Consider the following 19,471-nt stretch of genomic DNA (forward strand, 5'->3'; position numbering starts at 1 on the left):
ATCATTCGTATTATTCGTTCTTGCTTCCCACCGCCCCTTCCTTCCCTTCATCACCACAAACTACTAAACCTCAAGCTCTGTCAAAAACTTGGAAACTTGCCGCCTTTATCGGGGGGAGTTCGACCTTGGGATTTCACTTTCTGCTGCTTCTCTTTCCACCCCCAGCTGTTGACTCTTTACCACAAAAACAAAAACAACAACAACAACAATACAACAATATAATTTACAACAATCTGCCACAAGCTTGCGAAATCCCGATTGTGCATCTGCAGGTCACAGGGTGCTTTTCTACGCCGGTTCTTCTCGTCTTTCTGTCTGCTGCGACTTCCCTTTTGCTTCTTTTCCCCTCGCTTCTGCCGCAGGCGGCCTCTCGCCCTTCGCACTGCGCTCACTCCCCACCCCACTCACTCTCAATATAATCGCCCACACCCCGGTTGTCGATCGTCCACCTGCTCTGATCAACGCAGCCTTCTTCTGATAATACTCCGATTTTCCGACCACCACTTTTCCTCTCTATTTTCAAATATCAATATGGCGGGTATCTTTCGAACGATCTATGACTGGCTTTTGAGGATGTTCTGGTAAGTAAGTGAGTGGGCCGTCGCCCCTCTTCCTCCCCGAACTGGTCCCTTCTTCGGCCCGGCCCCTGCCGACGAAGCATAGGATGGCTTGCTAAGATCCGTTGTACATGATGCTTCTGTAGGGCGACGGAGATGGACGTCACCATGATTGGGCTCCAGAATGCAGGAAAGTCTTCGCTGCTGCGTGTACTTGCGGTATGTTTTGGCCTTTCATCATGTTGCTAGTCTACCATCGTCGAGCATGGTTGCTGACATCGTCCATAGGGAGGGGAGTTCACTGTAGAGTAAGCTCGACTGCAGCAAACTTGGTGCAGGTGCTCCAACAAGTCGGTCAATCACTAATCCATCCCGGTAGTTCGATTCCCACCATTGGGTTTAACACAAAGCGCGTCCAGAAAGGGCATGTGACCTTGAAGTGGTGGGTAGCCCTTTGTCGTGCATCGATCCAGATCTTGTATGAAGCGTTCGACACTGTAGCTAATACTTCATCGCAGCTGGGATCTCGGGGGCCAGCCGCGGTTCCGACCGATGTGGGAGCGATATTGTCGGGGCGTCAATGCGATCGTGTAAAGCCCGCTTTCTTCTCAGTCGAAGTGATGGAGACGCTGACTGTGAATATCAGTTACATCGTGGATGCAGCAGATCGCGCTGCACTGCCAGTGGCGACTGAAGAGCTGCATGATCTGATGAAAAAGCCCACGCTCGATGGAATCCCTCTGCTTGTGCTGGGGAACAAATCAGATCTCCCCAATAAGTTATCGGTGGACGATCTGATCGAAGCGATGGATCTGAAGTCCATCACCCACCGTGAGGTGAGCTGCTATGGCATCAGCGCGAAAGAGGAAACGAACCTCGATGCAGTCTTGCATTGGTTAATTGCCCGCGCCAGCCGATAAGATCGGCTGATTGAATGATGGCATCGGAGGGACTCGTCCAAGTGCTTGCTTCCTCCCACCCATTTACTCTTCGTCTCGTACACGAGACTGGAGGTCGTAGACTGCCGCCGTTTTCTCACGGTTTGGCGGCCTGATTGTAACGATGTGACGTTTTGTGAGCCAGGCACATTGTTCGGATTCTAGCGAAGCTTTCTGTTTCATGCATGTTATGTCATTGATAGTATTGGGAGTCATTAGCTCATGTCCTGCATGTATTCTATGATCGTATCCGAGAGAGCAGGCCGTTAATTGAAAGAATTGGCGCCGGTAGCCGGCGCACCATAACTCCGAAAAAGTACTGAGTGAGCAAGAGGTATAGTATAGAATGTGTTGATAGGCCTCAATCCGGGACCGATTCGACGCCCAAGATGTGGGAAACGCATCGAACGCAAGCTTCACGAAATCCCTTGTGGCATGAAGGCACGGCGCTCTCTTCCCAACCATGAGATTGAATTGTCATTGAGAGAGGAGGTTCGAAGGAGGGGAAGGGGAATAAAAAGCAACCAGGCAAACCACAAAGGGCCACACACAGACCAAGTGATGCGTTGGCATTGCAGATGCGAAGACGGGAACTAAGCCAGCCCTGCCCATGTCACCCCCAGCAAATCCCCGCCAGCCCTTACGCCCAACTGACCCTTTATTTGCGCCATCATGGGCACTGGGGGTGGGCACTAATGATCGACGAGACGTGGGGGTGACCATAACACCCTTTGTGTGCTAAGTTAGAGCTAGGAAATCGAGATCTATCAGTATTGTTCAGCATTTCTGGCTACGATGCTGCTGCTGCTGCTGCTGCTGATGATGATGAAGACAGACGGTGAGTGTACTGTATATAGCACATGTTCCGGATTTCACGATATCTTGTGAGGTATCATTGCCGACGTCCGTTTTCATATACTCTGCATCCATTGTCTATGTCGGTGAGAATGAAGGACTATACTTGATTTTATAATTTGGATTTACATGAACACGTACCACTTAACTACTCGAACAGTTTGGTAGCATGCAAAAAAAGCTTTTCCAGATAGACATTACCTTGCAGCAGATGCTCGGTTTGCCCTGACTGGCAATGATATCATGCCGAGCCAGCACAGCCTCCCACCTCAACAGGGATGCTGATGATTAATGTATTGTAACTACGGAGTACTAGTCACTGTGGTATACTGTGGTACGCATGCTGACTGCGACGGTGGGCAGAACCAGTTGAAACTCTTTCCCGTCCGACCGTTGGTTGGCAGATGGCGACCCACCGAGGTTGCCGATATGCTCAGCTGCCCTGTGGGCTACTCTTGACTTATACCTACTACCTAGTAAAGAAGTTCCATCTCGTAGTAATAATACTACTGTATAGTATGGGGTAATGATGACTTGAATGACTTCACTCCCAAATCATCTATTCGACCCGTGAAAGGTCTCGACAGTGCTAGAACTGAATCAAATTGCCTCCATGATTTTACGACTAATCAATCTCCGACTTACTCATGTATCACCTGAAAATTTGGGCCAAGAACGAAACCATCCATCTCTCCAGCCATGCTGAAATCCACCTCTGAGCCACCCAGCCCTACCCAATCGTACCTAATCAATCTTAGCCCCCCCCCCAGCCGTGCAGTTCCTTTCACTCTCACTCACTCAACTTTTTGGCTGCTGCCTTCTGGTACCCGCCCACAAGGAAGAACTTCTTCACTCACTCAATCACTCGACTCGCTCACTCGTTCTCATCTCTTCTCTCCTCTCTCCCCTTACATGGTTCCTGGCTAAAGGTCTCTGCTTCTCAAACAAGCTACATCAACCTCTTTGATTCGACCTGATTTCATCTCGTTATATTCTGCTCCCGTCCTCTTGGTTCTCTGCACCTACTGATCGACGTCATCCTCTGCCGTTCCCCCCAAAAAACGTCTCGCCTCGCATTGAGAGGTTCAACCACCATGGGTGTTCTGCTACATCGTCGAGATTGGTATGTATAGTCTGCACTCCATGCTATCTGCTACCCACATATACTATGGGTTTACTTCAGAGATACATGACCATGATCCAATCGCTAACACGTTTTCAGCCATGGATACGGAGATAATTACTATTGCGATAGTAATAGCTGGTATGACTGGGGTCGCTGGATCGCCTTCGCTGTCATCGTCGGAGTAGCTCTGGTTGTCTTCTTTCTTTTCGCGTATGCTTCTTCTTTCCCCCTTGGACCAGTGTCAGCCTGACAACTAACGATTTTCGCAGTTGCTTTAATGCTCGCCGTCGGCGCAGACAAGGCCTTCGTCCTCATCCCGGCACCGCATGGCTCGCAGGTCCTCCTCCAACCTTCCAGCAATCACAACAACAGCAACAGCCCGGACAACCGTACTACGCAGACCCTTATTACCAACCCGCCCCTCCGCCCCAATATTCTCCTCATCCGCAATATGGCTACTTCGGAGGCCAGCCGCAGCAAACGGGCATTGAACTGCAAACGCCCCCGAATGCCTACCACAACGGTGGCGAACGTGTATATCAACCACCGCCGGGCCCACCTCCGGCCTCCAAGGTCTAAACGCTTAATTCATCTCTCTCCGTGAAACATGAGCACTATGTCTCTCCTCAAAGATTCCCTCGATCGGTCGTCATGAAAATCGTCCGGTCGGCTAGCAAACCCCATTTTACTGAGGCTTGTACGACATGAGGAGGAGGCGTTATGAGGGGGATATTTGATGGGAATTATGAGTTTTTTTTTTTCCCTGTGTTATTGTCTAATCGTTTTTTAATGACTGCGTCGGGGTGTTGGTCCACGGTTGCTTTTACTCGATTCTGCTGATTATTGGGAGCCTGGTTTGCATGATTTTTCGATACCTTCCCTCGCACCGATTACTCTTATTCTGTCGTATGGCTTTGCTTACATAGTGGCATGCCCTGACACGAGTGTTACTTTCTACTCTAATGCACATAACTGATCCTCTCAGAGAAAGATGTGGTGTTTAGTGGACCTGGATTCGAGATTATGATTGACCTGTATTTACCTGCGACGCTGCTCATGTCCGATTTTGGGGTTTTATTCTTGGATGTTCACAGGGGGTGGGCAGGGAAGAAGGGTTAGGCAGCCGAGTTTTTGCCATGATCCTCTCTGCTTTCAGGCCTCTCCCCCGCACAGTCTGACCACATCTTTTCCAGGGTCTCTCAATCGAGTCTACACAGTAGAGACACTCGAGGTATCTGAGACCTATTTGTACCCATGATGGTGGATTGTTTGGTGCTCTAGTGTGATATGTACGGAGTACGGCAGAAGACTAGGAGTACTAGAGGATATAATAATATTATACCACGGAGGTTTGGTGGACCCTGCGACTACCAATAAGGAGTTTCACCTGCGTTTCGATCGACAGCACTGGTGGAGTGCGACCAAAAGTGGAAGAGGACCGACAGTTTCCAGTGCAGAGTTGTAAATACTGAAGATTGCTTAGTTCTTTTTGATAAGATACTCGAGAATAAAGATGGGGGCCAACGAATACGCGGTTTGAAGTGTTTGATCGATTTGATGGCTGCTCTCCGCATGGAACGCCGATCTCGCCAGGCTGCCAGCCCTCTCTCCCTCTCCCCTCGCCTTCTCTCCTTCTCCTCCCTTCATCTTCCCCTTCTTTTCCGATTCTCAGCCAACCTCCCTCGGTCGCTTAGGTTTTGACCGCTAGCCAGCGGCTCCTTTCACCCCTCTGCATCCCAGTCCAGGAAGAAAGAACCAATGTCTTGCAGATGCTTGATGAAAGTCTGCATATGATCGATTGTTTTACTCCCGTCCTTGGTGGTGGTGTGTGCCAGCTTATTGAACGCAGCGCAACAACGCTCGAAACAAAGATCGTTATTCCCACCTCCGTCCGGTCTTTCACCAGTCTTCTGCTTTGATTGATTCATTCCTGCGAACAACAACATCTGCCTATCCTGCACCCTCATAGAACGCGTCGTACGATCCCACCTTGCGCCTTTTGGATATTGCGCGACGTCGCAATTGGAGTCACTCGTTGCATCCTGATTCAGTGCGCGGATGGCGACATAACAACACATACATTCATTCATATTTGTCGGGTTTATTGTCGTTTCTTGATTGGTGATTTGTTGCGAAACGACTCTCACAGCTGTTTATTTGGGTTGAACTTAACCCAGAACAACCTGCACAATCGCTATCTGGTCAAATACATTCGAAACAATTCTCACGATCCCTATCTGGTCAAATCCACTCCTTTTCTTATCACACCGCCGCAGACCACAACCTCTCACGACGTGTCAGGAACACGCTCAAAAACACGCATTCTATAATTTGCATCGCTTGAATACTTTCCTCGTCATCCTCGATCAATAGCGGGGTGGATTGGAAGAAACTAGCGCCAAGCTTTGAGCACACGGACTGCCATGGCTATAATGAGTCCGGTGGATACCGTCCCCGCCCCTTTGTGGGCGCGAGATATAGTCAGCGACCTCAAGGACGCTACTTCCACATTTTCGAGTTGGGATAGTTGCATGTCCAAGGCTTACTGCAAGTACGTGACTTGAGTTGACCATCTCTTAGAGGGAACATTGGCACTGACTAAATCTAGGTGGCCTGTTATCGCGGCCATCATCATCGGCGCGTTGATAGTTCTGTCCATTGTCGCATGTGTGGTCAACTGTCTATGTTGTGGTATTCAATGCTGCAAATGCTGTCTATGTTGCTCATCGTGTTGCCCGTCACCTCGAAACAGGCAGCGCAAGACCAAGCATTTGGATGACCCGTACCCACCCCCGGATATGCCGGGGTCTATGCCAGGGGCCATGCCAGGAAGTATGCCGCCTCCCATGCCGGTGAAGTCACCGTATCAACCGCCGCAGGCGCCCCCTGTGTATCGTGGAACGGAAGTCGCTCGGTTTGACGCCCCCACGAGTCCTGCAGGATTGAAATACAACGAGGATGCATTGCCTGCCATGCCCAGTTGGGATACTGCTGTGACGAAAAGGGTGGAAGATACGGGTCCCCACGTTGAGACGGTAGAGTTGGAGACCATGCACCATATCGGTCGCGAACCTCGTCGGATGCCTTCTGCGCCTCGAATGAATGGAGGGGCGGGAGGTGGAGGCTACATGGGCCCTCCGCCGGTCAGAACAGGTACACCCGGTCAATATCCCGTTCGGACCGGTACCCCTGGCCAGTATCCTGCCAGAACTGGTACACCTGGTCAATATCCCGCTAGAACCGGGACCCCTGGTCAAAACTTTGACAGAGGCACGCCTGGCCACTATCCCGAACCTCAGGGGTACAATGCACAGCCTTCCTATGGGTATGATGGTCCCGAGACATACGGGTACAATCACCACGGCCCTAGATCGCCGCCTCCCATTTCACCATACGATGAGCAGCCTTACCACCATGACTTCCCTCCTGAAGAACGGTATCAGGCCATGTCTCCAGCTCCGACCTACACCACCCAACCGGCTTATGGCAACGTGGAGCACCAACATCCTCATTACACTCCCTCAGATACCCCGCTCCCACCCTATATGCCAATGGACCGGACAAGGTCTCCAGGTCCGGCGCTCTCATCGGCTATGAACGCCCCTCGCCCCGTCCCTTACCGTCAACCTTCCCCTGCGATCAGCCAATATACAGCTTACCCCGGAGCGTCTCCTGTGACCCCGACGTCACCACCATCTTTTGCTGCCATGCCGGCTCCTCATGAATCTAGTGACCCGGGCAGGCCCCCGAGTCTCCTGCAAAGCGGACGAAGGCCGGTCCCCAACTCTTACAGGGACGTTTGAATCTGTTATGACCATGGATTGATACCCTGCCATTCTGTTTTTGCTGTTTCTTTTGACAGGTTCGAAAAGGGAAGTTATGAAAATGCAACCATGATGAGCGAAGTAGACTTCTTGGCGTTCAGAGATGAGCTACTATGGCATTTAGATACCCAGAGGCAAGCTCATGCTACACTTAGTGGGAGCCATTTTCTTCAAGGCAAACAATCCACGCAAGCCATTGCCAAATTGCAAGCACGGATGGAACTAGTTCAGCTTGGCACGTGCATTTGCTACAATGGTAAGGGTCATTGAGCTAGTACTCTCACGGGGCTACTTGGCTGTGCATGCCCTTGTATACACCTTTCTTGTACATGACTTGGTCGATGTGGCCTCTTTGAACAACATTTAGCATGATGTATGTTTAGTATCAATGATGACTGAATCTTACGAACAGGATGGGTACCAGTACTGTTTCGGAATGTCCAATTCTCAGCGGGATGTCAGTCAGGGTTGGTTGTATGCCATGCTATTGCACCATGATACTCTTCCAGATGTCGACTGTTGACGTAGTAGAGCTAGAGAAATCAACCCCTTGACCAATGAACAAATACACCTGGATCGATACCTGTCCAGATACAGTCCACCCTATCCGACCGGGCCAGTCCCAAATGATGGTCCATGCATAACCCAAATTCTCTCTCATTTTCAACTAACCCTGAACGTGAACTCATCTGCCCTCCTATATCCTCTCTGTCGATTGGAGTTTTTCATAAGGTATATCCCCCTTCAACTCCACCTATAAAGTAAAATCAAACTCCTTGAACGCCTCTTTGAACGCCACCGCATCCGCCTCCTCCTGCTGCTGGGACTGGACATCCTTGCGCCAATCGATGCGCTTCTCCAGCTCCATCAGCTTAGCCATGACCCTGCGGCCGAACTGGAGGTCGAACCGGAAGTCCGGGCTGAGGGGGAGGAGGAGGGTGTTCTCTGTGCCAGCTGGTCCTTCTGGATCGCAGTTTTCTCCCGTAGCAGCGGGTGCGTCTGGATTGTTATTCGCGGGGGTTGGGCTCCAAATCCAAACGCGGAAAAAGTCCCCTCCGGGTTCGCTGCTCGGGTCTTCTTTTGTGGCGGCGGGAGGCGCCTCGAAGCGCGGGTATTTGAGGTTTTCGGCCTCCACTTTGAAAGCAGCCTCGACGAGGCCCCGTTGGACTAGCGCGGCGGGCACGGGGAGGAATTGCCAGTGCACGTGGATGCCATTGCCGCGGCTGACTTCCCAGGTGACGGCGCCGAGGGCCCCGGCGGCGCGGCGGTGGAGCATGGCGTGCAGGGCGGTGCGGTAGCGGGTCATCTCGGCGAAGGTGGCATGGCGGGCGGGTGCGTCGGTGATGGTGTGGAGGGTCGGGGTGTGGGTGAAGGGGATGATGAGCATGTGGCCGGGGAAGGGGAGGTTGTAGGACGAGAAGGTGCGGGCGGTGGGGAGCGGGCCCTTGGCGGTGGTCAGGTAGCTCTCTTCGCCGATGGAGGTGATGAGGTGGGTGGCGATGTTGGGGTTGGAGAGGCAGAAGAAACATTGGTCGGGGCCCGGCGGGGGTTGGTTGTTGTTGCGCGCGCGCTTGCGCGGCCGGTGTTGCTCGTGGTTGTTGTGGCTTTGGTCGAAGCGTTGGTAGCTGTCCTGTTGGCTGGCGAGGGGCTTGCGTTTGAGGGCGAGGGCGGCGGCGGGGAAAGGGGAGGCGGTTGCGCCGGTGGGGATGGTGAGGGCGGCGGCGGCTTTGGGGTCGAGCGTGAAGGCGTACATCCATTTCTGCTTGCTGGCCTTGCGGTACGAGGCGAGGCTGATGAAGCGGGTGAGGGGCTTCGCATCGGGAGGGTCGTCTTCGGTGGTGGGGAGGTGGAAGAAGGGTTCGCGCTCGAAGAAGAAGTCCGGGGTCGAGGACAGGTGGTAGCGCGGCTTCAGCGTCGCGCAGAGGTCGGATATGCATTGGACTTCTTCAGGGGGCGCCGTCGAGGCTTCCTCGGGAAACGGCGCTTTGGACCCCGTGCGGATCCCCTTGGGCCATTGGTTGGTGATGAGGATGTCGGCGGAGTGCGCGCCGTGCAGCGTGCGAGCGTCGGCCTCGGTGTAGCTCGGGTCGTACTTGTCGGAGGAGGCCTGGTTGTCGGCCGCGAGCTTGCCTCCCAGGGAAACGATGCGGATGCCCTCGGCCGTCTTCAGGGTGCCCCGACGACCCAGGAAGTACAGGTTAGGGCAGACTTCGTCGTTGGCCTCAATGGCCTCAACCACTCTGGTGGGAAGGGGCCGGCTGCCCAGCGAGAAATATGTTGGCAGCGGTACGGCAATGCTGCCAGAGAGCAGGGCGGAGATCTGCTCCAACTCATGCTCCGTCGCGCAGTCGCCGAAGAGGTCGCCGACGATGATGGCAAAGGAGAAATTCTGCTTGACGTGCAGCTTGGCAAGCTTGGTGAAAACGTCCTGCAGCTCGCAGTTGACGCCCCCGATGACGACTCTAAGCTTGTGTTAGTCAATGGTTGACAGGACTGTGGCCGGCGCACTGACATTTTGGACGCCATGCTTCGATGCGATACTATGATGCAAGAATCCCTCGGGGCGCAATGGAGTCGCGCTGGACTCAGTGACGATACGGTGAACAGTCAGTCGGAAAGTACTGTCCCCTTGCCAAAGAGTGTTTCTTATGGGCTGTGAAGGTCTGTCTTGTGCTCTGGGAGCTCAATGGGCCTGGATAAGAGATAATATGATAGTAACTGACTTCAGTTACTTCAGTTTGTCAGAGAGACATGAAGTTGACCAAAAATGGATGGACAGAAGCTCCCGTCGGACCCACTGCTTGCCACGTGATGCGGCCTCTAATTCTTAACCCCGGCGCTAAAGCAGACAATCTCCGCACTCGGAACAAAGGTTGCTGCGCCGCCGATGAATTTTTTTGTCTATACGGCAAAAGAGGAGGTGGGGATCGTCTGAAGTCCCTCCTACAGTTGGTTTCCCCAAACTTATATTCATAGCGGCGCTGCTTTCTTTTCCCGCCCGCCATCAACCTTCAAAGATGGTAGCAGCGTCGTCCACTTCGCGGCCCAAGGCCGTGAAGCGGGTCAAAGGAGGAACAGAGACAACCAAGTCGCACCGATTCGAGCCGTTTTCGCAGCGCGTCGCAAAGCTCAAGATCGACCCCATCCATCGCGTGCGCCGCCCCAGCTTTGGTGAAGAGGGCGATGAGACCTCCTCCTACTTCCGCTCGGCTTTCGATCACTGGGTCGAGCTGAACCTCTCCGAGAACTTCGTTCAGTTTGCCCGCCGAGTCAACCCGCTGTGCGAGAGTCTGGCGCAGATCCTGTACCACGAGGACAAGATTATGAACCTGCTCGTGGAGTTCATCGAGAAGAGAGATCAGTTGTCGATAGAACCACTTTTGGCTCTCCTCGCCCAGTTCGCGCGAGACTTGGGCGTCCGTTTCGAGAAACACTTCGCCACGGCGGTCACCCTCGTCGCATCCGTTGCCGCTACTCATACCGACGTCGAAGTGGTGGAATGGAGCTTTAGCTGCTTGGCCTGGATCTTCAAGTTCCTGTCACGACTTTTGGTCCCAGACCTCCGACAACTGTTGGGCATCATGACCCCCTACCTCGGCAAAGAACGACAAAAAACACATGTTGCCCGTTTTGCCGCCGAGTCCATGTCGTTCCTGATCCGCAAGGCGGGGCTGCTTTATTACAAGAATGCCACTCCCCTGCAACGTGCGGTCTCTTTTCTGCTGGAGGATTTACGCCAAGCGGCCGGTGATGACAAGAATGTCGATATTTACAAGGATGGACTTATGGCAATGTTTTCCGACGCAATCAAGGGCGTCAAGAACGGCATTCACTCCAACGGAACCGACATCCTGACCTGCATTCTGGAACATATCTGCACTGGCGACGATCTGCAAAGCAGTTTGGCGCTTGATGTCACTTGCGGTTTGCTTATCAACATTATGCATAATACCACGGCCGAGACCTTCGAACCGATTCTAGAGACCGTCCGCTCGTACATTGAATCATCGTGCTCCAAGACCGACAAGCAAAATGCGAATGCATGCTGTCGCTTGATTTTCCAGTGTATCGCCACTCGCAAGGGTTCTCGAGTCAAGAACTGGAAGCCTGTCCACAACATCCTCCTGCGTCTGCTCAAGAAGGCTGCAGAGGCGCCCGATGCGTACGCCGAGGCTGCTCCGCAGCTGCTCACCGCAGTCGCGTATGCACTTCAAGTCTCTCCAATGGACGAGATGCTACCATACATGCGCTCGCTCATGGATGCTGTTACGAACGACAAACTGTCATCCTTTTTCTTGCCATTTTGCGCCACCTTCTCAGAGTGGGGTCCGGAGAGATTCCATAGCGTTGTCCTGCCTTATTTCCAGAAATTTGTGAACACCTTGTGGCAGGAGCATGAACATGAGCTCTGTCTGGCCTTGCTACGATTGAACCAGGCCGGCTGTATCACGTCGGAGGCCTCGAAACCTGGTTACATTACCTGTCCTCCATCATGGAAATCGCGTGTCAAGGATACGTTGAACAAGCCCACGCACAATGCCACTGAACTAAGTCTCGTCAACGCGTATTCCAAGCTTCCTAATGCAATGTCCTTGTCAACCGAACCATCTCTTCTGCCCGATCTTGTACAAACCCTGCATGGCCATCTGCTTCGCACACTGAAGAACAACAAGAAAAACCCCGATACGTCTGCGACGACGAAATTCTACCTTGGTCAGGGCTTCAAGGCATATGTCGAGCTTGCCTCGCAATCGCCATCCGAGGAACTCGATCGCTCTCTCTGGAACCAGATCAGTGCCGTAGCCGTCACATACGCTCGTCTTCCGGTGTTCCTCGAAGCAACGTTAGCTTACATTTCGACATTGAAGGGGGAGCTGGATCTCGAGAGTCCGACTCTGGAAGAATTCGCTGACGTGCTCATTACAAACCTGAATGGACCGTCTCAGAAAATTAGGTTATTGTCTCTGAAGATATTGCGAGAACTTGTTCAAGCGTTGGGCGACGATGCTGAGTTGATTTCCACGGCCATTGAAATCGAAGAGAGTCCATTGACCCTTCATAGCCACAGAGTCCTGGCAATGCAAGTGCGTAAGCTTGCGATAGCTTACCCACAGGTGGTGTCTCGGAGATGGATGGCAAGATTAATCCCCAATTTCTGCTTTGGACTTTTTTCCAAAAAGATGACACCTTTGTGGGACGACTCTGCGGAGGCCCTGAAAACAATGTGCGAGCAATCTGAGGGAGAAAAGATCATCTCAGATCTTGCCATGAACTGGCTCCTTGAACGGGGCTCTGTTGATGCGGGCGCAGCTGATCAAGAGGAAGAAACCCCTGACTACCGCTCTGGATATTTCCAGTGCTTCAACGCAGCTAAGATTGAAGACATATCCGCCAAATATTTCCAAGGTCCTGAGCAACCCGATTCCATGCTAGATGATGATTATAGCAAAGACCATGCTTTCACAGATGCACTTCCAGCTTCTCCTCGGACTCATGCTCTGCGTGTTCTCAACGCGGTCCCCAATATTGCAGAGAAACGTTTCCGCCAAATCGCGCCTCTGTTTCTCCAGTGGGCTTCACGCGACGACGACGAAAGTCCGTCCGACGAAGACTTCATCCCCTGGGGTTTCCTTGATCGTCTGGCGTTCCTCAGGCTTCTGGGTCAATTCGTCAATCCTCGTGTTCTCTACAAAGCTCCTGAAATCCACGATGCTCTTCTGGGACTACTCTGCCATGGTAACTCTGACATTCAGAAGTGTACACTGAAAGCTCTCTTCACGTGGAAGTCGCCTAGCATTGTCCCTTACCAAGAAAATCTTATGAATATCATGGATGAGAACCGCTTCAGAGATGAGCTGTCCGTCTTCGTCCGCGTTGGTGGCGAAGACAGTTTGATCGAAGAAGCACACCGGCCAGAGCTTGTCCCTGTTCTCCTCCGCGTACTGTACGGCCGTATGATTTCCAAGGCCGGTGCAACCTCTAGCCAGGCAGGACAAACGGGACGGAGAAAAGCGATCCTGCGAACCTTGTCACAGCTACCTGACATGGAGTTTGGGGTCTTCATGCAAGTCTCATTCGGTCCGCTAAGCAATGTCAATCTTGTCCGCGATGGCCAAATTGACCAGCAAGCTTTCGAGCAGTCTCTTGCCAGTCCGAGAAAACAAACGGGTTTGTTAAAGATGATTGAGACTGTTTTCGAAACGCTTCAAAGCCGAATGATCCCTTACGCAGAGAAATCTATGAACGTGGTGCTCTATTGTCTCGTGCGCGCATGTCGAGAGCTTGGAAAAGAGAGCACAGCAACGGCCGCAGAAGCGCCGCAAGAACACCAGCTGGCCGTGCTTCGTAACATCCGCTACACATGCATACGCTGCCTCGACCTTATCTTTGCGATTTCTCTCGATTTCGACTGGTCATCCTACGTTCGCCTAATCTTTGACGAGGTGATCAACCCAAGACTAGAAAGTTTCGCGATTGAGACCGCTCAGGGTGTTTCTGGTCTTCTCAAGCTTTTCCATACCTGGGCTACTTCCCCAAGATCGGCGTTCTATCTAACCAAGTTCAACGACAGCCTTTTGACCAAGGTAGTGGATGTTCTTGGCGTCGAGTCTGCACGGGACGAGGTTAAGGTCTTCGTCATGGACGAGGTTTTGAATCCTCTTGTCAGTCTGGCCACCGGAAAGGCGCTCCAGGAAAACGAAACCATGAGCGACATTCCTGCGGACGAAATCAAGTCCCAGGTATTGGGTCCGTATATTGAACATACTCTGTCTCACTTGGCTCAGCTCCTGAAACGTGGCCCATCTCGTCCACTGCTCGTCTCGGGTGTCCAAACTCTTTCCCTCATCTCGCCTTGTGTTGAATCCTCCAAGGAGACCTACAGCCTCATCAGCATCACTACCTATCTTCTCCGCCAGCCTCCTGACCGAGTCTCGCCTAAAACGAAGTCTGGCCTCCTGCGCTCTTTGGAGCATTTCCTACCCTTGTTCAACCACCAGGAGGACGCGGAGCTCACCAAAGCGGTGTTCGAGGCTATTTCTTCTCTTTTCGACTATTTCCGCGATGATGCGAATAGAGAGGTGCTAGCTAGGGTCTTTACGGCATTTGCTGCCCACGACTCGCATCTGACTAAGGCCGCTAGTCTTTGCGAAGACTTGAACTCCATCGCGATGAAGAAGCTGGAAGTTGACTACGAGCGCCGACTGCAAGCTTTCAGGGAAATCAACGAAAAGTTGTGGGACAAGCTTGATGCTAAGCAGTGGCGCCCTCTGCTCTACAACGTCTTGTATTCAGTCAAAGACGAAGAAGAACTCTCAATTAGATCTAGTGCTGCGTTTGGCTTGAAGAGGTTCATGGAACGGGCAATTCTTCCTGACGACAAAGAGGAGATGGAGATACTTGTGGCAGATATTCTGTTTCCTGCTTTGCAGGCCGGTGTCCGCCAGAAATCGGAGCTCATCCGTTCTGAGTTTGTGTCTGCACTCGGCTATTTCGTCAAGTTGAACCCCGAGCGGCCCAACGTGAAGGACATGCACGTACTGCTAGTGGGCGATGACGAAGAAGCTTCCTTCTTCAACAACGTGCTACACATTCAGCAACATCGTCGTCTGCGTGCCCTGCGCCGTCTCGCAAGCGAAGCGGCTAATGGCCAGCTCCATGCCTCGAATATTAGCACCATCTTCATTCCTCTCAACGAACACTTTGCCTTCGATGAAGAAGCCGACGAGGCCGCTCACAACCTGATTGCAGAGGCCGTGAATACCATCGGCACTCTTGCAGAATGGTTGGAGTGGAGCCAGTTCCGTGCCATTTTCCGGAGATACCGCGCGTACATGCAAAGCAAGTCCGAGATCGAGAAGAGCATTCTAAGACTCTTGGGCAAGATGTCTGATTCCTTAGCCAATGCGATGGCCCAATATAGGTCCATCAAGGAAGCAGCGCAGAGTGGCATGGATGGCCTCGAGACGTCGAAACCTATCTCTACGCTTGCTCGAACAATCCCATCGCCAGCAAAGGTGGCGACTGAGCTTACCACCAATTTCATTCCTCAACTGACCAGCTTCATCCATCACAAGGATGAAGCGCAGATGAGTCTCCGCTTGCCAGCAGCGGTCACGACCATAAAGCTACTGAAGTTGTTGCCTGAGGAAGACATGGCTATTCGTCTGCCTCCGGTACTTCTCGATGTTTGCAGTATTCTCAAGAGCAAAGCTCAGGATTCGCGGGATTCTGCTAGGAAAACACTCAACGAGATCGCTCTCTTGTTGGGTCCGGGCTACTTCGCTTACATTCTAAAGGAGTTGCGTACCACTTTGACCAAGGGTTATCAGCGTCACGTGCTCTCCTTCACGGTTCACTCCATACTCGTTGCTACAACCGACGAGTATAAGCAGGGCGACCTTGATGATTGCCTGACAGACCTGAGTGCTGTCATTATGGACGACACGTTTGGCGCCGTAGGCCAAGAAAAGGAAGCGGAAGAGTATGTGAGCAAAATGACAGAAGTCAAAAGCAGCAAGAGTTACGACTCGATGGAACTACTGGCGAAGAATGCTACTGTTCCCAACCTTGCTAGGCTGCTCCGACCTCTGCAGTCGCTTCTCCTGGAGAAGCTCAACTCCAATATTGTTCGGAAAGTTGACGAGCTACTGCGACGAATTGGCGTGGGTCTTCTCAGGAACCCTGGTGTGGAAAGTCGCGACATCCTGATGTTCTGCTACGAGATCATCAAGGAGACGTATAAAGGACCGACTCAAGCCGAGAGCAAGGCTGCTAAGACACCTCAGGAGGAGAATTTGTTGATTGACCTCAAGTTCCACAAGCGAAGCGACAAGAAGGGGAGCACGACGTCTTACCTCTACAAGTTAACACGTTTCTCCCTCGACATTCTCCGATCTGTCCTGAACAAGTACAGTTCCTTGCTTACGCCCGGGAACCTGGCAGGATTCATCCCCATCATCGGTGATTCACTTGTCCAGTCTCACGAGGAAGTCAAGACTTCGGCCCTGCGCCTGTTGTCAACAATCATCAAGCTTCCCCTCCCAGAAATTGACGCCAATCATCATGTGTATATCACTGAGGCTGTCAAGGTCGTCAAAGAAGCACCGAGTACCAACACCGAAGCTGCGCAAGCGTCTCTGAAGCTTATTTCGGCTATGCTGCGAGAGCGGAAAAGCACGAAGATCAGGGACGGCCACCTTGCCTATCTCCTCCAACGTCTGACCTCGGACATTGAGGAGCCTGACCGTCAAGGCGTGACCTTCAACTTCATTCGTGCAGTGATGTCTCGCAAATTCGTCGTGGCTGAAATGTATGAGTTGGCTGATAGCATCGCTACGATGATGGTCACCAACCAGACCCGCGCCGCTCGTGATCTAGCACGGGGCACGTACATCCACTTTTTGATCGAGTATCCTCAGGCCAAGAACAGATGGACCAAACAGCTTAGCTTCCTGGCAAAGAACCTGGAGTACAAACACCAAGACGGACGTCAATCCGTCATGGAAGCCATTCACATGCTCCTGTCCAAGACGGGCGACGAACTGGCTCAAGACATCGTCAGCACCTTCTTCCTCCCGATTGTTATTGTAATGTCAAACGACGATGCGCCTGAGTGCAGGGAAATGGCCGGTGCTTTGCTAGGAGAGCTCTACTCCAGAGCTGACAGGGAACAGATGAAGACCATGCTTACGCCTCTGCACTATTGGCTGGAGCAGACGGACAACTTACTTTTGAACAGCACTGGTCTTCAGGCCATGAGGATATACTTCGAAGCCGAGGCGACGGAGAAGGACAAGGAGGCTCGATTCATTTTGGATATCCTGCCCTCCATCATGCAGCCAGTTCTCAAGGCTGACGACAATGAGAACTGGCAGACCCTGTACTATGCTCTCCAACTGTTCTCAAAACTGTGCAAGACCGTCCCTACCATGACGCTCTCCCCAGAGCGTGCGCCCATTTGGGCTGCTGTCCGCGAGAGTCTCTTCTACACTCACGCCTGGGTCAAGACTTGCGCGACGAATCTAATCGGCACCTGGTTTGCAGACCTGGCACGCACCAACGCCACGAAAGGCTACGCTTCCATCCCGCTGGCTGGATCCGCGGGGCTGTCTCTCGACAAAGACGCCATGTTGCAATTGATCCGGGCCAGTCTGCGCTGTCTCCACACCCCAGCAGTGAGCGAGGAGCTTGCCATGCAATCCGTGCGCAATCTCATCTTCCTGGGCCGATGCTGTGCTCAAAACGGCCTGGAGTTCACCAGGGCCAACGGCAAGGACGCCGAGCTGGACGCCAGTGACAGCGAGAACGACGACGAGGAGGGGCAGGCGGGCGCTAAGCAGTCGTCTCCCTCGTCGAAGCCCGCCATTCGGTATATCTTCGAGCAGACATCGTCCATTCTGCGGCGAGAACTCATCACCACCCGGGCAGAATCCCTGGTGCCCAAGATCGCTGCCATCGGCCTTCTGGCTTCTTTGTGCCGACACCTCGAGGTGGACCAGATCAGCGAGTCTCTGCCTGTGATCATGCTCCCTCTCCAGCATATGACGGACAACACGATTCCGGCGCCTCGCTCCTCCGACGAAGTGTTCCGCGAGTCCTACAAATCGCTCGTCTCGAACTGCCACGAAGTACTCGACATCCTGCAGAAGAAGCTCGGCACTACTGAGTTTGTGAAACAGATGGGACTAGTCCAAGACGCGATCAAGGAGCGGCGTGAAGGCCGCCGCGTCAAGCGACGGATTGAAGCGGTGGCCGAGCCCGAGCGATGGGAGAAAGACAAGAGGAGGAGAAACGATCGCAAGCGCGAGAAGCGCAAGGAGAGGGGGGCGGAGCACCGCGGCAAGAGACGTGGTTGGTAGGGGGGAGGATGTCTCTCTTACATGATGAAGCAATTGTTTTTCTACTTCCCGGAGCAGCCATATCAAAAGTCCCGGCGTTAGAGGGATCATAGGAGATTTATCATTCCATCATTCCAGTATATGACAAACATCACAGCCAATGATTATTATTTTGTCTTTTACTTCGAACTTCACCTCAGGTCCGACCTTCACATGATCCAGAATCCAGCCCCAATTATATCTTTAGAGTAGAGTCATGTTAGTAGTGTCTATCTATACAAGAGTCTTATTCACAGTGAAACAGACAACCCCCCAAACAAAAAACGCCTCTAGCACCACGCTTTATACAAATCTCCGCTTGAATACCTAGTACTTTGCGAAAGCCAATCCAACCAACCCACTTAACTCATCTCTTTTCCACGGTCGATCGCACACCAAACCCACACACATCCTAAGAAATCCCCCCACAAGGAGTTCAAGAAAGTCGTCCCTGCTGCGCCGGAGCCTCCGCATCATTTTGTTCCTTCTTCTTCTTCTCCGTCACCTCCCCATTCTCCCAAAACTCCATATCCCCATCGGTGTAACCCCGCATCAGCTTATCGCCCTGTCTCGCCAAGATATCCTCCAGCGTGCTGTTCTGATCGAAAAAGATCTTCAGGTGGTCGGCGATGACGTGCCGGTTGCTGCACGAGGGGCACTGGATGAGCACCGTGCCGCGGTGGTAGCCGTGCTTGGACATGCGGTGCGTGGAGCGCTCGCCGCAGGGCTTGCAGGTGAAGGTGATCTGGTAGGCGGGTTCCTGCTCGCGACGGAGGCGGTTCTGCTCTGCGTGCGCGGCGTCGGTGGCGGCGTCGGTGCGGCGGTCGGTGAGATTGTTGTTGTCGGTGCTGGCGGAGGAGGAGGTGGTGGTGGTAGATTCGTAGTAACGGCTGGATGGGAACTTTGCGGTGTTTCTGGGAGTTCTGGTGGCTACTCCGCGTGGAAGGGGGGAGACGAGGTGGGAGAGGGTGCGGGATGATGCTAAGGGTGCGATGATGGTCGGTGCGCGGGAGGGAAGAAGAGCGCGTGGAGTGGTGAGGGCTCGCAGGCCGTGCGAGAGAGATTGAATTGAGCGCATTGTGGAAGGGAAGTGGGGAAAGGGGTTGGGATCTGATGCTTTTCAGCTCTGGCGGGCGTGGTTTTGAGTACAGTTGAAGGTTGAAGCCGGCTGGGGAATTTCAAGATCTTCGAGTGAAGGGGAATGAATGGATGGATTGTCAAATAAAATGACGGAGTTGAGGGCCGGAGTTTACGTCCGGAGATAAGTTCTTCCAGGCCATTTCCTCCGCGGGCC

At 52.8% G+C, this 19,471-nt stretch overlaps 6 protein-coding genes across 6 annotated transcripts; 4 read left to right on the top strand and 2 right to left on the bottom strand.

The window, feature by feature from the left end:
- Positions 1–495: 495 nt before the first annotated feature.
- On the top strand, positions 496–1,810 carry BP01DRAFT_360415 (ADP-ribosylation factor-like protein). The gene is made up of 6 exons (XM_025575912.1): positions 496–581; positions 704–776; positions 846–865; positions 937–999; positions 1,076–1,147; positions 1,204–1,810. The coding sequence occupies exons 1-6, from the start codon at positions 532–534 to the stop codon at positions 1,475–1,477; spliced, it is 552 nt and encodes a 183-aa protein (XP_025427422.1). The 5' UTR covers positions 496–531; the 3' UTR covers positions 1,478–1,810.
- Positions 1,811–3,361: 1,551 nt separating this feature from the next.
- Positions 3,362–4,308, top strand: BP01DRAFT_169018 (resistance to Congo red protein). Its single transcript, XM_025570757.1, has 3 exons — positions 3,362–3,473; positions 3,573–3,686; positions 3,746–4,308. The coding sequence occupies exons 1-3, from the start codon at positions 3,445–3,447 to the stop codon at positions 4,053–4,055; spliced, it is 453 nt and encodes a 150-aa protein (XP_025427423.1). The 5' UTR covers positions 3,362–3,444; the 3' UTR covers positions 4,056–4,308.
- A 1,425-nt stretch (positions 4,309–5,733) lies between these two features.
- Positions 5,734–7,667, top strand: BP01DRAFT_169014 (uncharacterized protein). Its single transcript, XM_025570756.1, has 2 exons — positions 5,734–6,027; positions 6,085–7,667. Exons 1-2 carry the CDS (start codon positions 5,900–5,902, stop codon positions 7,277–7,279), a joined length of 1,323 nt encoding a protein of 440 aa, XP_025427424.1. The 5' UTR covers positions 5,734–5,899; the 3' UTR covers positions 7,280–7,667.
- Positions 7,667–10,037, bottom strand: BP01DRAFT_169045 (CwfJ domain protein). Its single transcript, XM_025570758.1, has 2 exons — positions 9,813–10,037; positions 7,667–9,762 (listed from the first exon to the last, which is right to left on the bottom strand). The coding sequence occupies exons 1-2, from the start codon at positions 9,824–9,826 to the stop codon at positions 8,055–8,057; spliced, it is 1,722 nt and encodes a 573-aa protein (XP_025427425.1). The 5' UTR covers positions 9,827–10,037; the 3' UTR covers positions 7,667–8,054.
- A 211-nt stretch (positions 10,038–10,248) lies between these two features.
- BP01DRAFT_360417 (putative HEAT repeat protein (DRIM)) lies at positions 10,249–18,368 on the top strand. Its single transcript, XM_025575913.1, has one exon. The coding sequence runs from the start codon at positions 10,318–10,320 to the stop codon at positions 18,157–18,159; it is 7,842 nt and encodes a 2,613-aa protein (XP_025427426.1). The 5' UTR covers positions 10,249–10,317; the 3' UTR covers positions 18,160–18,368.
- On the bottom strand, positions 18,369–19,367 carry BP01DRAFT_360418 (DNL-type zinc finger protein). The gene has a single exon (XM_025575914.1). The coding sequence runs from the start codon at positions 19,253–19,255 to the stop codon at positions 18,614–18,616; it is 642 nt and encodes a 213-aa protein (XP_025427427.1). The 5' UTR covers positions 19,256–19,367; the 3' UTR covers positions 18,369–18,613.
- Between the last annotated feature and the right edge of the window lie 104 nt (positions 19,368–19,471).

Source organism: Aspergillus saccharolyticus (genome assembly GCF_003184585.1).
Source record: "Aspergillus saccharolyticus JOP 1030-1 unplaced genomic scaffold BP01scaffold_47, whole genome shotgun sequence".
Lineage (NCBI taxonomy): Eukaryota > Fungi > Ascomycota > Eurotiomycetes > Eurotiales > Aspergillaceae > Aspergillus > Aspergillus saccharolyticus.